At 36.5% G+C, this 17,407-nt stretch overlaps 3 protein-coding genes across 3 annotated transcripts in view; 1 reads left to right on the top strand and 2 right to left on the bottom strand.

Moving 5' to 3' along the window:
* tgfbr2b (transforming growth factor beta receptor 2b) overlaps positions 1 to 17,407 on the bottom strand; it is a 233,139-nt gene that overhangs the window by 68,478 nt on the left and 147,254 nt on the right. The gene's annotated exons all lie outside the window — the stretch shown is intronic.
* On the top strand, positions 1,383 to 6,361 carry kiaa1143 (KIAA1143 ortholog). The gene is made up of 3 exons (XM_074654499.1): positions 1,383 to 1,613; positions 2,994 to 3,144; positions 3,434 to 6,361. The coding sequence occupies exons 1-3, from the start codon at positions 1,500 to 1,502 to the stop codon at positions 3,688 to 3,690; spliced, it is 522 nt and encodes a 173-aa protein (XP_074510600.1). The 5' UTR covers positions 1,383 to 1,499; the 3' UTR covers positions 3,691 to 6,361.
* LOC141779609 (dolichyl-diphosphooligosaccharide--protein glycosyltransferase subunit STT3B) overlaps positions 11,024 to 17,407 on the bottom strand; it is a 68,329-nt gene continuing 61,945 nt past the window's right edge. The window contains exons 13-16 of the mRNA XM_074654503.1: positions 16,256 to 16,429; positions 15,830 to 15,943; positions 15,463 to 15,672; positions 11,024 to 14,327 (exon numbers count right to left, since the gene is read on the bottom strand). Of these exons, the coding sequence (XP_074510604.1) occupies positions 14,247 to 14,327; positions 15,463 to 15,672; positions 15,830 to 15,943; positions 16,256 to 16,429 (579 nt within the window). The 3' untranslated portion in view covers positions 11,024 to 14,246. The remainder of the gene's footprint in view (positions 14,328 to 15,462; positions 15,673 to 15,829; positions 15,944 to 16,255; positions 16,430 to 17,407) is intronic.

Here is a 17,407-nt window from a genome sequence, read left to right as displayed (position 1 = left end):
ATTCGTGATGTCACGAATTTACAATATTTAGATCCTTGACATAATTTTAAACGTAAAAATTCGAAATGTGTCCCAGTTTATTCCTGGTTGCAGTGTATGTGAATGACATCAGCTGACAGGAAGTACATATGGACCCAAGCTGTTGCCTAGCAACGCAATTCTGTTGCAATTCCGTCAAAATGTGCTAATACGGAGCGTTTCAGACAGAGGTCACCCATATGCTCATATACAGGCATATTCAGGCCGACAGTATGAGGAAAATAAAGTGGTTTTAAAAATTATTTTTACATTACAGCATGTAAACGTGTTCTAGTAGAAACACAAAATACAAGTTTGAACCTGAAAATGAGCATAATATGGGACCTTTAACCTTTATTGGTGATCTAAATCCCTACCATAGGAGTATTTTTTGAGTATTTGGTTGGTAAATAATAACCACAGGTATCCCTAAATAATATTGTTTTTTGTTTTGACTTTTATAGTATTTAATCGAATTATAAAAAATCAACTGGATTAAAAGATTTCTGAAGAATCCAGATAGTATATGGAACATTTTCCCCAATCACTTTTTCAGGAAAATTGTTGATCTTAATTTTCTATTACTGTGTCCTTACTCTGTTGGAAAACTACCTGTAAAACTAGCTAACTTTCATTAACAACTTTTATTATGTTGGGCTGTTCTTTTTAAACACAATTACTCTCCTCACAATTGTATCCTGTGGAACAACACCTTACATCTCACACAGAAACAAAACACCGTACTTGCATGATTGGTTTGTTAATAACATAAATACTTATAAATACTTACAGAAGAACTTCTCAAAACATTTTGAAAAATATATCACAATAACAAAAATTGAGATATTACTAATTTTTAACAGTCCCAAGTTTTTCGGCAGATAAGATTTACATAATTAATTTGATTATTATCTTAGCAAAGTATTATATCCATAAAATAATGTGGCTTAAAAGAACACCCTCCTTTTATATTTTGAAAGACACTGATTATAAAACATATTTGACTATGATTGCAAATTAAAATTCTAAATTGGCAAAAACTATTAGATTGTTTAGACATTTTTAATTTATTCCAATTGTTTAACAGACCCCGATTGTTTTTTGATTGTGTTTTTGTTTTTTAATATTCTTTTCCTTTCTTGTTTATGGATCTACTCTATTGAACTTTTGAAATAAAGTTAAAAGTAAAAAGATAAATAACCACAGGATGAAATGTGCTCGTTTTGCCTCCGACGAACTGCACGCTTTTATTTTGAAGACGACTTCCGCTCACATTTCCGCCATCTTGACTTTAAGCTTGACTTCCGTCTCTTTCACACACATCAACCAATCGCAGCAGCTCCTGAAGTCATGTGACCTCCAGCGGCACATCTTGATGACGTGTGTTATGTTTTGGTGAAGCTGTGTGTGTTTTATCGAAACATCTCTTCAGGCCTCTCGTTGATACATTTGGGTGTTTTGTGTTGTATTTCTTCTTCACAATGAACAAAAACAAGGCCAGCGGCGTGTCGTGGGTGAAGCCAGCGGAGCCGTCCTTCCTGAAGAAGTTTAAGAGTGATGTTGGTTATAAAGAAGGAGCGACTGTTGACACTAAGGTACGTGCTGCTTCAGCCAGACGTGCTAAGCTAAGCTAGCTAGCAGCACAGTTTGCTAATAACGTTCACGTTATCTTGTTTCAGTGAACTCTTAGCGGTAGCTTTGATCTTTAACAGCTTCATGTTGTATTGTGTTGGGTTTCAGTGGCAGTCTGCTCATTAAATAAGTCACTATCATTGAAACAAGACACAACCGGGACCCGTTCATTCAAACCACGTAACGCACCGCTCTCCCGTTACTAACGTTACTCACGTTACCATCGTTACTCTCTCATCCACTGGTGTTTATGAATGAAACCTGTTTAAACGGGGTTAGTTCTCTCATGTGATGCTGATGGGTGTCTGGTAAAGAAAACCTCTTTGACTGTGTTTCTTTCTTCTTTTTTTACAATAGACTTTATTTTGATATTTTCAGGTGGAATTTCATTCATTCATTCATTCATTCTCACTGTGCAATATCATTTTCCACTTGTGCAATTTTGTTAATAGTCTGTTTATTGTCAATACTGTATATACTGCTCCTATTTTTTTTATACGTCCTTCTATTTAAATGGTTCATATTTTGTTACACTGTGTTTAGCTCTTTTTTTACTGTGTTAGCTGATGCATCTTGTTTTTTGCACTTTCCCCTTTGCTGCTGTACACTGCACATTTCCCCACTGCGGGACTAATAAAGGAATATCTTATCTTATTTTATATTTGTCAACAATATAAAGAACAATTAAACCAATACATAGGTAAACAATACATATAAAGGGATAACTAAAAACAAGCATAAAATTACTAAATAAAAAAATTAAAATTAAAACGATAATGAGATGATTATAAAATACTCTCTCATATGTTGTGTTGAACCTTTAAAAAAAACAAAAACATTTTCCAGTAGAAGTTCAAAGTCACAGATAATATTTTCCAAGGTAAATCTACAAATATTTTGCCACAGTTTACAGGCGTGTGTACATTTCCAGAACAGATGGACAATAGTTTCAGTATGGGAATCACACAAGTCACAGCTTAAAACGATATCATTTTTTAATTTCATAAAAAAGGTCGTAACTGGGTAGCATCAATGAATGATTTTAAGTGGCCCTTCTTCTATGTTTGTGGGAGAGTCCAACCTTTTTTTCCCAACACAAATTGTTTACCCGACTATTCCAAAAAGATATTCCAGGTGAAACAGAAACAGTATTAATTGAAATAGAGCACAGATCTTATGGTTGTTCATACAACCACATGGGTTAAAGCACATGTTTCCCATTAGGTGAGTCAGCTACATCAGTAGAAGGAACATCAAGAACAGAAGCTGATATAACAGCATAGACACACCAGACGGAATAACATCGAAAACCTCTTTGACTGTGTTTCATATCCTCCTCTCAGCGCCAGGTGATGCCAACACTGGATGATGACAGCGGGAGTGATCGAGAGGATGAGTTACCTCAAGTGGTGGTGCTAAAAGGAGGAGACCTGACCGCAGACGACGTGAAGAAGATCAAGGACGAAACGCGACCTGGAGGTGGCGCAGGAAAAGGTAACCATCTTTTTATGTCTTTGTTTTACTAGACATGCAGAATGGTGCGGCCCAGTTAAATGTTTTAATCACATCACTGCTGATAGCCTCGGTGAGCTAACTTACTAAAATTTAAAGATATAGGTAAAGGTAACTTTGAATGCTGTGTGTTTACAAACAGCAGCCGACAACGGTTACATATTATACCTTTTAAATTATGTATTTTGTCGAGGCAACATCGAGCATCTAAAATGAAAACCTTTGCCTTTGCACACCTGAATCATGTTCACAATATCCATCTGGTCTACAGATGATGAACCTCCTCCTGATGGTAAAATCCTGTTCAAGAAACCAGCCAAGCGCTCCTCCTCGGACAAATTCCAGGGCATCACTGCCAGCTCCAGCAAAAAGAAGAAGACTAATGGAGGAGAGGAAGAGGAGGAAGAGAAGAAGGAGGTGAAGGAGGTGAAGGAGGTGAAGGAGGTGAAGGAGGTGAAGTCTGGAAAGAAAGTAAAAAATAACAGCCTTCTGTCCTTTGGAGGGGATGATGAGGACGAGGAGGACTAAATGTTACTGGTGAAGTGTAAGACTGTCATTAACCCCTGTGACAGAAAGGAAAGTGACATTTGAATATTAATGGTAAAATGTCTCATAATATTGAGGAAGAGGAGCAGGGGTCAAATTAACAGACATTGTATTCTGTCTGGACTTCATCAACAGTGTGCAGCCTGTCCATTCTGTAGTTTCTTTTAAAGGACAGTGCCAGCAGTATTTTTGCATGTTTAAGCCCGCTGACTACAAATAGTCTTATTACTGTTCTATTCATTTTAGTACAATAAAAATCAATTTGCAGAGATTCAGTTGGCTTGAATAACAAAACCATCAAAATGAACATCTTGATTACGCTGTTTTTGTTTTTTAAACGTTCCATTATCGCTGTATAAGAGCACAGGGAGGATTTCCAACGTTACTTGGTGCATTCAAATACGCCCTTATTCAGCGTGTGTAATATTTACAAATTATTAGTGATGCTATAATTTCTGTTATTTTATCATCAGTTTGTGTAATATGAAATAATTATTTTATAAATTATATATTGCATCATAGCTGATAAGAGACGATAACAATTACATTCTAATTGAATTGATAAAGTATTTATTAACTGCACACATAAAGTTTTATACACTATATTAAGTATTTGTTAATAATTAACAAATGTTTTGATAAAACTTCTACAAATATTACATAGATAGATGGACCAAAAAACAATTAACTATTGACAAAGTATTAACTATCTATCTAAATGTTGTTTATAGATGCTTTACAAAGTATTTATTAACTATTTAAAAAAGGTGTTTTAATTATCACTCGCAACTTTATAAGTCATCCAAATAATGTTTATAGACTTTTTACAAACCAATTAATCATTAACAAAGTGTTACAAATATTTGTCTTTGTAATGTTTATAGATATTTTACAATCTTTAAGGTTTAGAAATAATAATTAAATCATTAACAAATACTATATATAATATATAAAATGTTATGTGTGCAACAATAAACTTAAAATAATATAAATTATAGCATTACTAATAATTAGTAGACATTAATTTTCATTTCGTTGTTTGTTAACATTAAAATACCTATTAACTAAGTTTAATTCATTTACCATTTATAAACGGTTATTATAAAGTGTTACCCATTTTTTAAAATATTCTTTACATAAAGGATTCAGCACCCGGTCTTTAAATCATGAGTTGAGCGTGTTGTATCTTAATTTTTAACATTCAAAGTTGCTCAGACATCCTGAAATTGATAGTGTACTGAACAGAAACAGATAGTCTGACTGACTTGAGGAAAATATCTGTGATTTTTCTAAACAATATTGTAATCGTGATTGAAATTGCAAATCTTTTCTTTAATTTTTTCTTTTATTTGTGGTTTACATGATATCAATCTAAATGTGATCGTACCAAGCGTTCTCACAAACGCATCTTCTTTCTTACTTGTTACTTCACACAAATAATAACAATAACTAACAGTGAGTTTTTCAGAAATGGTCCAGCTCACAGCTTCAGTATGATACAACGCCAACTCTTCTTTGCCAAAAAAAGGTGCTCACTTTGATTGTTTGCCTACCTCAAACAAGTTTCAAGTCTGCAAATCGTGAGTTTGTAAATTGCCCGTTGAGACAAATAGAAACTTTAAAGTTGATTTTCAACACTGAAATGAATGGACACCCATGTAAAAAGGCAATTTGTAGTTAATGGGCTTAAAAAAAAAAAAAAGGAAACGAACCAGTGTGATTCTATGTGTAGTATGACCTTTTTCATCAAACATCCAGCAAGAGAACATCAGCAGTAGTTAGTGAAACAGAGTAAAGAAGTCCGAGTGCACATTTTCCAGAGGTTTCTCTGCGGTCCAACTCAACCAGAGCGAGGCTGAAGCTGTGCTTCGGCTGTTTGAAGGTGCTCCTCAAAACATCTGGTTGGCACTCAGTTCCATGCAAACTATGCAATTTAATCTGATCAACGGGAATCAAGCAACACCAGGTACAAAAAACTGTAAGATTGATTATTGGTGATTAAATTATTTTTCGTCACCCGGGTGATTGCAATTATTTCTGCAATTATTTGCAATAATCTCCTTTTTTTTTTGAAAAGGAAATTAAAAGAAAAACACATTTTTTTATGTTTGTTTATGACAAAAAATGTAATATTCTTGAGGTTGAATCCAAACAGCGACAAACTTTTGATGACAGTTTTTCTTGTGCTCTTGGTGCCTTCCACTTTAGGAAACAATAAAGCAATCTTTTCCATTTGTCCCAGTAGCTGCTGGTGACTTGACGTTGCTCCAGACCTCCTCATAAAGACTTAGAACACATTTAAAGAAGCTTGTCATTTGAAGGTGAAACACCTGCCTCTCATACATGTTAAGATCCTCCACTCCTGTTTATCTGTATCTCTCTATGGTGTCATCAGAACTGTCAGTGTGTTGCAAGTAGTGTGGAAGTGCTCATTGTAGAATAATGAATACATTCAATGAAGTATTGAATGTATGAATATATTCTAGCTTCGACAAAGGAGCTGTAACAGTTTATGTAGAAACCATGCATTCTTGTCAATGCAATTGTATATTTTTTTTTAAACTGTGGATTTGTTTTTATTGTGTGCATTTTTAGAGAATGGTCGTGGCTGTAACATTTGAAATATAAAACATTAAATCAATGGTACAACATACCTGTATTGTAACCTCATTGTTTTCACTGTGTGTGTGTCACAGTTGTACCGTACTGTTATTTGTTCAGGTCAAGGAGAGGAACTGACTTGACAATGACCCGTAGAGATGAAGAGGATACAGCAATGTTAAAGTCAAGATTAAATGATTTTATAATAATATAACTTATTTATGACTTTCCTCACTCTATATTACGACTTCTTAATGACTTTTTCCAACATACTATACCATGTGTTTTTTCTGACTTATTTTGACATAGTGTACTATAACATATTTATGCTTTTTTCAACATACTATACTTTCTGACTTTTTCAACAAACTATATTATGACTCTTTATAGACTTTTTTTTTTTTTTTACATACCATGCTATGTGTTGTTTGACATTTATATACTATGACATTTTTATGACTTTTTTCGTCAAGCGACACTAACTTTTTTCGCCATACTTTTCATTAACTTTTTAGATATACTATACTATGAATTTTTATGACTTTTTTTGCGATACTGTACTATGACCTCTAAATTTTTCAACATACTATATTATGACTTTTTTAAAAAATGTTTTGACGTACAATATTATTTTTTAGGACCTTTTTTGATATACTGAACTATGACTCCTTTGTGACTTCTGAACATACTATACCGTCTTTGTGTGTCTTTTTCCTGACTTATTTTGACATAATATACTTTTTCTGCACAATATACTATGACTTCTTTCTGACTTTTTCAACAAAAATATATTATGACTTTTTATAGACTTTTTTTTACATACTATGTCTTTTTTCGCCATACATTATTATGACATTTTTTATGACTTTTTTCGACATACTATAATGTGATTTTTTAAATGACTTTTTGGACCTAGTATACTATAACTTTTTTTATTCGTTTTTTCAACATACTGTACTATGACTTTTTAAAGACTTTTCTTTTTATATACCTTACTATGACTTTTTTAAAATCTTTTTCGACATACAATACTCTGGAAATTTTTTGACATACTTTACTGAAACATGTTCATGATTTTTTTCAACGTATTATACTATGAGTTTTTTTTACGACTTTTCGACATACATAATATACTATAATTTTTTTGACATATTGTACTATTACTTTTTTATTACTTTTTTCAACCTATTATAATTACTTTTTTATTTATATTTATATTACTTTTTTCGACATACCATACTATTATTTCATTTTTTATTTTTTCGATGTACTATTCTCTGACTTTTTAACGAAATTTTTCGACATACTATACTATGACTTTTTTTGATTAACTATATGTTACAGGGCTATTTTAACCATAGACATATCTAGCTCATTTTTACCTGGCTGGTCACAGTACAGATAACCCAGTGTTGAGCACCTGGAGCTGCAGGAGACTGGGTAGATCCCACCTGTAGAGGTAAGTGCGTTACTTATTTAATTGCCTACACCATTTCTATATTCTTTCACCAAAATTGACATTTTAGGATCTATTTTATGTATTTATTCTGCTATATGCTTTTGGCATTTTAATATTTTTATGGCCATAAAGTGTTTATGTATTTTTATTTCAATATTTTTTATCTTTTTGTTACAGCAGTACAGATAACCCAGTGTTGAGCACCTGGAACTGCTGGAGACGGGGTAGATCCCACCTGTAGAGGTAGGCGCGTTGGTTATTTTATTGCCCACACCATTTCTATATTCTTTTACCGACAATGACATTTTAGGATCTATTTTATTGCTATTTTATCTATTTATTCTGCTTCCTGCTTTGGTCATTTTAATATTTTTATAACCATAAATGTTTATGTATTTTTATTTCAACATTTTTATCTTTTTGTAATAAACTCTTATGCAATTGCACTTGAAGCAGCGTCTCTGGCCAGTCCTTACACTTATCTGTGTAATGACCTGTATGAAGAGGTTAGTCTTTTGTGAACCCGGGTTAAGGTCTTGGTTAACGGTGCCTTATCCCCCAGTTGGGAAGGTCATATATTCTACGACTATTTTGGACTTATTGTGAGATACTTTACAATAAAATTTTTTATGACATACTATCATATGACTTTTACTCTGACCTTTTCTTTGTTGACTTTTTTCAATATACAATACTATTAATTTTTTTTTTAATGATTTTTAAAACCTACTATACTATAACTTTTGTTTGACATACTATGAGTCTTTTATGACTTTTCAACATAAGATACTATGAATTCTTTTCAACATACTGTATTATGATTTTTTTAAACTTTTTTCAACACACTATACTTTTACTCTTTTTGGAAAACTATACTATGACTCTTATGACTTTATTAAAAGTATAGTATAATGAAAAATCATTAAAAAGTCATAGTATAGTATGGCAAAAAAAAGTCATATAGTGAGATGAAAAACATCATATAGTATGGCAAAAAAGTGATAAAGTGATGAAATATGAAGTTTTTCATCTCTTTTTTCGACATATTATATGATTTCATCACTTTTTTTGATATACTATACTATGACATTTTTCCATCATTTTTGTTGACATACTATACTACGACGTTTTCCATCACTTCTTTCGACATACTATACTATGACTTTTCTTGCCATACTGTTTATTGTCAATACTGTATATATTGTTCCTATTTTTAATATTTCCCCATGTTTATATTGTTCCTATTTTTATATTTCCTTCTATTTAAATTGTTCATATTTTATGTCTGTCTACTTTTGTTTTGCTTTTTTTTTTTACTGTGTTGTAGTTTGCTTCTTGTTTCTGCACTATCCCCTTTGCTGGTGTACACTGCAACTGCAACTGCAACCTGCGACCCTCTTGCTGTGAGGCGGCAGTGCTAACCACTGCACCACCCTGCAGCCCTGCCATACTATACTATGACCTTTTTTCATAATTTTTGTTGACATACTGAACTACGACTTTTTCATCACTTTTTTCGACATAGTATAATATCACACTATTGGTCTGTTTATTGTCAATACTGTATATATTGTTTCTATTTTGATATTTCCCTTTGTTTATATTGTTCCTATTTTTATAGTTCCTTCTATTTAAATTGCTCATATTTTATATGTCTGTCTACTTTTGTTTCCCTTTTTTTTACTGAGTTGTATCTTGCATCTTGTTTTTTGCACTATCCCCTTTGCTGCTGTACACTGCAAAATTCCCCACTGTGGGACTAATAAAGGAATATCGTATCTTATGACCATTTTTCATCTGTTTTTTTTAAATACTATATGACGTTTTTTATCACTTTATTCTGACATACTATACTATACTATACTATGATGTCTTTCCATCACTTTTTACGACATACCATACTTTGCATTTTTTCATCACTTTGTTTGACATGCTATACTATGATGTCTTTCATCACTTACCACATGCTTATACTATGACTTTTTTTCAAGAAATTTTTTGAAATATTATACTATGACTTTTTCATTAACATTTTTGACATACTATACTATGAAATTTTTTTCATGACATTTTTCAACATACTATACTATTAGTCTGTTTATTGTCAATACTGTATATATTGTTGCTATTTTTTAATATTTCCCCTTGTTTGTTGTTGCTATTTTTATATTACCTTCTATTTAAATTGTTCATATTTTATGTCTGTCTACTTTTGTTTTGCTTTTTTTTTTACTGTGTTGTATCTTCCTTTTTGTTTTTTTTACTGCTGCTTGTTTCTGCACTGTCCCCTTTGCTACTGTACACTGCAAATTTCCCAACTCTGGGACTAATAAAAGAATATCTTATCTTATGACCATTTTTCATCTGCTTTTTTGAAATACTATATTTTTTTATCACTTTATTCCAACCTACTATACTATGACGTTTTTCATCACTTTTTTTGACATACAATACTATGACTTTATTTATTGAAATTTTTCGACGTAGTATACTATGACTTGTGATGAAAACAGAGAAAAGGCATAGCTTAGTATGTCGTAAAATTTAATGAAAAAGTCAGTGTTGAAAAATGTAATGAAAAAGTCATAGTATTGTATGTCGAAAACTTTAATAAAAAAGTTGCAGTATAGTATGTTGAAAAATTTCATGAAATAATAGTCATAGTATAGTTTGTCGAAAATGTAATGAAAAAAGTCATTATAGTATGTCGAAAAATGTCATGTTTCATACAAAAAATCCACTTCTCTGGATTTTGATATAAAAATACAGTACAATCATCTTTTTTTATTGTAAAACAATACGACATGTGCTTACCTAAGCTAGTACCAACCAATATCATGACATCAATCCAATCAATCTATAACTCTTAGCGACTTTCTAATCCCGCCCACATTTTAGCAGTCCAATCGCATGCTTAGTATTTGAATTAAATCCTAAATCCCTCTAGTAACTGTACAAATATTCCATTTCACTGGGGAATAGTCAGACTTCAGAGGCTAAAGACGCTCTAACTTCTGTTTCACTGGGACTTTAATGTCCTGAGAGCCAAATGGAGGGACGGCTTAACATGTTCAAGCCAACACCATCTAGCGGATATGACGTCCTTGGATTTATCCTCAGGTGCATGCTGCCATTATCTTTATTATTAGGCTACGCTAGCTGTTTCCAATCTTTACACTAAGCTAACCAGCTGTAACTTCACATTTACTTCACAAAATTTTTGCATATGAGCTAAATGAAATAAAAACAACAGTGTTATTTCAACCTCTTTATTCAAAAAGGCATGTTTCATTCTCACACCTGCATCCAGATCATTACAATTGATGGAAGAAACCTTGACTTAGAAAATCAAAACCGGACTAAATCCTTGCATTTCCTGATAGGACACTGCCCTCGCTTCAGTCATTGCAGCCTCCATCGTCCATGTAATAAATACACCCACTGACTCTGTTGAGCTCTAGATTTATTTATTTATTTTCTGTTAAGGCCAATGCTATCCTCTCGACCTGGCTTTGCTTACGTTGTTCACAACAGAATCAAAGTCACAAGCAGGATGGACACGTTTCTTGGAATATCTTCAAGAAACAAGAATAAAGAGGATTTAAATTATAGGGAACGTTTGTTTCCCCAGAGGGAACGCATTACACTCTCAAATCATAATAGATCACACATGATGCAAGACAGTTTATGAAACTGGTTGCATGACAGATCTTAAGATTGAAAAAAAGAATTTGTCAATTCAGCCAATTAGAAAGAAGCAGTAGAGTGTAACGTTGTTTTAACCCTCTGAACGTCCCTTTTCCCTTGTGTGGAAAAACACAAAGCCTCCTCCTGCTGACAGCTCAGAGCACTTCAGAACATTTTTTTTTTCTTTTCTAAATTCATGAGGGAATAAAGCAGCAGTGGGAGCAGAGAGTGACGCTGTCACTGTCCCTGTGAAGGGAGAAGCAGTCTGGTATCTACAGAGTGCAGTGGAAGATCAAAAGGGAATCAGGCCTCGCGTCACGTGACAGACTGACGAACTCACACTGTTGCTTTCTATAGTGTGTTCTAAACGCTTCTGGGCACCGACAGCTTGTAAGTGTTTTAAATTTGAGCAAATGACTTCTACACTTCAAATGGGTTTTTAATGATCACACTGGCAGACGTGACAGAAACCCCCCTGTTAGCATATGTTACTAGCAACAAAAAGAAAGTGGTAGTGAAGTGATTTGCAGTTCCACTCGCATCACAGTGGCACTCGATCTTACTCAGTCCAATTTAGCTTCAGGCAGTAAACAGGCAGTTTAGTCAACCTGCAGCCAGAGTGATCATTAAAAACACCTTTCTAACGCAGACTGCACACACAGGCATGATATGTCCTATCCCCTACAGCTTTACGGATGCTGCTCACGCATTGAGATGGACTCGACTGGGTTCATGGCCTGGCTTTCCTAAAGCTTCTTAAAACAAAGATATGTTAATATGTTACACACGCACTGATGGTCTCTCATAGGCCTGCTCTGATCTGAGTTCAGTGCGGTTCAACATTGTATGAACGATACAGATAAGAATAGCACACGCGGCTAAAAGGATTATTCTGGTTTAGGACTTACTTGAGTCTAATTGTTTTATAGTTTTAGCCATAATTTCTATCAGTTAAGATAATATTGTACTCATTGCTGAGATCTGGGAACAAGGTGACATCACTACAGCAGAGACTGAAGTGGAAGAAACACAAGAGCGTTTTTGGGACGATCAAAGAGTTATATAATGTCTTTCCAAAGTCTGAAAAATGTAATAGTTTGGGTTTAAAAGACTACAAATTGTTAACAGAAAGCCTGTGCTACAAACCAGCGGTAAGAGGTTTTAAAGCGATAGTTTGGGTGTTTTGAAGTGAGGTTGTATGAGGTACTTATCCATAGTCGGTGTATTATCTACAGTAGATGACGGTCGGCACGCCCCCAGTTTGGAGAAACAGACATGAGTACCGACACGGAAGCAAAGCAATGTACTGCTGTGGACGGGAGCAGTAGAAAAATATATTTTAAACACTTAAAAGAAAGGCTCATCTACCAAAAATCATTATCTGTTTAAGTGTGTGATATATTTAGAATATTTAAGCCGCTTTAACTTGCTGTGAGACAGCTATACAGTTTTATACAGCAGTTATCTCTGCTCTCGCCAAAGCAACCAGACTCCATTGAAAAAAACCTGCAATTTGACCTCCCAGAACACGGGAGTTGCTCAAGTTTTTTTTCAGTCTGGTTGCTTTGCGATATTCCCTCATTGTTGAGGGAAACGGTGTGCGCACAACTGTGTGCACTATGTACACTAGATTAAAGTTGAACCAGGAAGTAAGTCGGTAAACTGGTGACTGATGTGTACAACGGACAGCTTGCGTAATAGTTAGCTTTCTGGAAGTTGATTTAAAACCAAATGCTCGTGTTTCTTCTTCAGTCTGACTTATTTTTTACCGATGCCGCTGTGTTCTGAAGTCTCAGCGATTAACTTGTTGAGTAAAATGAAATTTTTTCACTGATAGAAACTACGAAAAATAATAAAAATAAGACCAAGTTGTAATAAAAGGGTATTATCCTTTAAGTAGCGTGTGCAGTCTTGTTCTAAAATAAGACGCCCTGTCAGCGCAGCAGTATAAGTTTGTATGAAGAGTGATGGCTTTTGCTTGTTGGCACATGTGTAAAAGCATTCTCCTGTTAATAACGGATTCTGGGGAGAATTTAAAAGGAAAAAGGAACACACTGAGGATGTTCCAACACGTGGACTTTCCAAAAGCATCCGAGCACAAACTCATTCTGACAGGTGCTGGATAAAACTCGAGAAGCAGGGTGGTGGTACACTTCGGTTTCTCTCCGTTTTCTGTTAAATTGAATACCTATGAAGAAATTGAATAAGCCCCATCAAAGGGAAACATTCAGTCATCCTAAAAATCCCTCTTTGCCTCAGTGTGAGCAGGTGTAGGGTTTCAGCGCTGAATGGGGGACGCGGTAGTAACAGTGGTGTGTTGTCTGTAGGCTCCTCTACAGGGTGGCATTTCTATCTGAATGATGCAATGCATAGAGCAGTCCCAAACTGAGTCCCTGTGTTTAAGGACAGCTAATCTCTCTTGCTCTCTGTCTCCCATCACATTCAAGTACAAAAAGAAAAGCGGGTCAAAGGTCACAGTTCCTCAGGTTAAAACCGGTGTGGGGTGGATCTCGGACTAGCCAACATCTCCCGTTCGCCGCCTCCTTGACCCCCGCGTTATCAGGACAAAGGTCAGCTGGGGTTCAGCACACTCTCCTAGGTGATGGTAACATTTCCAGCGTGGACCTCCAGGTGAGGGATGACAGGGGTCTGGAGAACCTCCGGTGTTCCTTACTCTTCTTCATTGGTGGATTTACTGTTGCTGCTTGTTTTTGTTGAAAGTTTTGTATTTAAGATTTTTTTTTCTCCTCTCCCGTCCACGGTGTGCCCCTCTCTGTCGGTGGTGGACGTTCTATAAAGATTTCTTGGTCAGTTTCTTGCCCTTCTTGAGGGAAAGCTTGTTCTTGATGTGTCCCCGCTTCCTCTTGGCGGTCTACAGACGGGAAAAAATGAGTAAAACAATAAGCCTATCTGTGAGACCCATCAGTAACCACTGATAAAGAAATGTTCTATATAATTAGATCACACTTTTTTTTTCGGCTTTTGCAAACCAAGTCCGTATTTTTCATTTAAAATTGTTGCACGTTTTAAAAATACATATGACGTCACGTTGTGTCAATCACGTTTACACACCGACTCTGAAACTTTCATCCGTCGTTAAACTTTTCGGAACAGGCCTGATTTTCTGCGTTTTTATCCCTGCCATCAAAAGCCAAAAAAGAGTTGTTTGACAACTCAGAGCCACCGTCCGTGCAAACGTCATCATCCAAAATCTGATGAGCTGATTCTCCTCGTCTCCCGGCACAAACACTTTACGATAAAGAAATGAAAGAATACAGACGTGTAGAATGCAGTACTCGGGCACGGTACGTCGATCTGTACTGGAGTCCAGTTGAAAAGGTGGTCTGGAGTACGAATACTGGGGTACGGTTCGCATCAGGTGTGAAAGCCAACCGTACCGAAACACGAAGTGGACTGCTAGTTAACACGAGTAACGTTAGCGGTCAGTGAGAAGTTTTGAAAAGGACAGGCTTTTTTTCAACGTCGCTGGTCCCTGTAGGTATCTGCACGCAGCATGTGTCGATCTAATCCTCTGAGCTGCCCGGCCGTGGGTGATAAAGCAGGAAGGCAGGCGAGAGGGTCCTTAAAATATCGACAATAGCAGGCGATGGGGTCGGGCGATGTTTTTATTTTTTATTTAGCTGATTTAATGGTCTGCCTCCGAAGAACGAGAGCTGCTCAGCGGGCAGAGAGAGAGAGACAGCGGGGGAAACAGCCGCCATATTTTCACATCTAACTCAGTGAAATAAGAGTTTATTTCAACCAAACCAGAGTTGGTGATTGTTGGAAAGACTAACGACGACGGTCTTGGTGAGTTTTATTTTGTTTCTGTCCAGTTTGAATGAAGTGTTTTTACAATGCTCCGCCACTAGAACAGCTGATCTCAACATAAACAAATACACGTGGACGATGACGCAAATGGTACGGAACAACTTTACTAATGTGAAAGCTGAGCGGAGAGTGGGGGACGGAGGGGGAGGGACAATCGTAAGAGGATCCCAGCTTACCTTTTTGGAGGTGTACTTCTGCTTAGTGGTGTCGGTGCCTCGCAGCTTGTGCTCTACGCGGTCTCTGTTCTCCAGCTTTTTGACCTTATAAATCCTGACCAACCAGTGCTCGGAGGTGAAGGCTTCCTCCAGGTGCTTCAGCTTTATGTCCTTGTTGCCGATCTCAGCGTTGCGTGTTCGGTCGAAGCCCGGTGGCGTCCGGAAGTCCAACTAAACAGAAATGAAGATGAGAGGAAGTTGTTTATGTCTTAAGCTCAGAGTAATAACACATAAGTGGTCTTTGCAATCAATTATTTTGTCAAGTTATACAAATATATACTACAATACAGATATGTGTTGTGCAGAATGACTATTAATGATGACATACCTGCATTTCTCCAAAGCGGTAGTAGGACATTTTGTACATAAGGCAGTTGAGGAGGGTCGGGGAACCAGCTTTGTCCACTCTGAACTCTCCCTGCGGGGTAAAGTAGTCACTTTCCTGTATTGAGAGACAGACGGAGGGAGAAATAAATAAACTCTCACACACTTTGATGCATGATTTCATTTGATTTTGCACCCAAACATCTTGGCCCACTTGGTTACAGATCCCTGATTTTCCCTCAGCAGTGCCCCATTCCCTCAGAGAGCACATCAAACATTCATATGAACTCCTCTTAGCAGGCGTCCACCGTCTCTTGCGATGAATATTTAACAACTGCAGCACGCTCACCTTCTTTTATGTTTCTCCTGATAGAAGTTCCCCACTAAAAAAAGTGACTGAGATACAGTACGAGTGACGTCTCTCTCTCACCCTGATGTCTCTGGGGTGCTCCCCCTCTGCGATGCGCACCATCCACAGGAACTTGTTGATGTCGTCGCCCGAGTAGCCGATCACCCCTCCGAAGATGATCAGTACGTAGTCGACGTCCAGCGACCTCATGATTTCATAGGCGGCAGTCTCATTGGATGACATGGCTTTGCCGACCTGTGGGAACACAAAGACAAAAAGGCAGTTTTATAATAATTTCCATTCAATAGGACTCGCGTATAAAACTATATGAATATTATTAAAGTGGAACCAATATCCGTTTAGTATTGGTGAGCCTGTGAAAACAGTTGAGCGGTGGTTTTGGAGGAGCTTTGCCAAGAAATAATAACCCTGATGATGTCATCATGATGGGGTTATCTCTGTTTTGGCTTCCTTTACCGGTCAGGAAAGAGTCTTGGAGCTTTACCCATATAAGTGACTGGATATGTCGGTATTTGCTGCTTCTTTGAGAATGAGAGTCTTCTTGTTAAAGTTACTACAAGGAACTTCTAACTGGTTATGAAATAGTCTCAGTTTAATACTGATGCCTCTATATGGTCTACATAAGTAAACGAGATGCTCCGCGAAACCTGATGAAACTATTTACAGGTTCACCAGAAACTCCTTCAGCTCAGAGTCCAGCGGGGGCCTCCGGCAGCGACCAGCTCGCCGCGGACAGACCCGGATCCGGCTTTGCTGCCGCCTTCGACCTGCGGTCGGAGCTCAAGCGGGAGCCAACGCCGACAACACGCTGCTGGAGGTCCAGGCCGTATTGTAGGGAGGCAAGGGAGAACCAGAACCAGGACTGAGCGGGACATACTGGCAGACCCTGCTGCAGTAAAATGAGTGGACTTCTAAAGGGACTCTGGTGCTTGGAAAAAGACTACCGCTTTTGTCCACAGGGACTTCAAAAATCAACACAAAATTAGAGTTCCTCATCGTAACTTTAAGAAAATGTGGTACTAAATCACTGAGTACCATTAAAGACACAGTGTGAGGCACACCAAGTGGCCACTGTCATGTGTTTGAGATCCCACTTTAACTGGTGTACAGTGTAGTGATACAACGTTATGTCCACTTGGTGGTGCAATAAACCAATCAACACCCTGAGTTCAACATAGTGGTTGAAAAAAACTCAACTAGGAGCTATTAAAC

Source organism: Sebastes fasciatus, chromosome 12 (genome assembly GCF_043250625.1).
Source record: "Sebastes fasciatus isolate fSebFas1 chromosome 12, fSebFas1.pri, whole genome shotgun sequence".
Lineage (NCBI taxonomy): Eukaryota > Metazoa > Chordata > Actinopteri > Perciformes > Sebastidae > Sebastes > Sebastes fasciatus.
This window is presented reverse-complemented; position numbering and strand designations above follow the sequence as displayed.

What these genes read in the sequence shown, in the direction of transcription:
- kiaa1143 (XM_074654499.1), top strand. Translation starts at nt 1,500, where the DNA reads ATGAACAAAAACAAGGCCAGCGGCGTGTCGTGGGTGAAGCCAGCGGAG. An exon ending in GAGCGACTGTTGACACTAAG is followed by an intron (nt 1,614 to 2,993) that starts GTACGTGCTGCT and finishes TCCTCCTCTCAG; the next exon opens with CGCCAGGTGATGCCAACACT. An exon ending in TGGAGGTGGCGCAGGAAAAG is followed by an intron (nt 3,145 to 3,433) that starts GTAACCATCTTT and finishes TCTGGTCTACAG; the next exon opens with ATGATGAACCTCCTCCTGAT.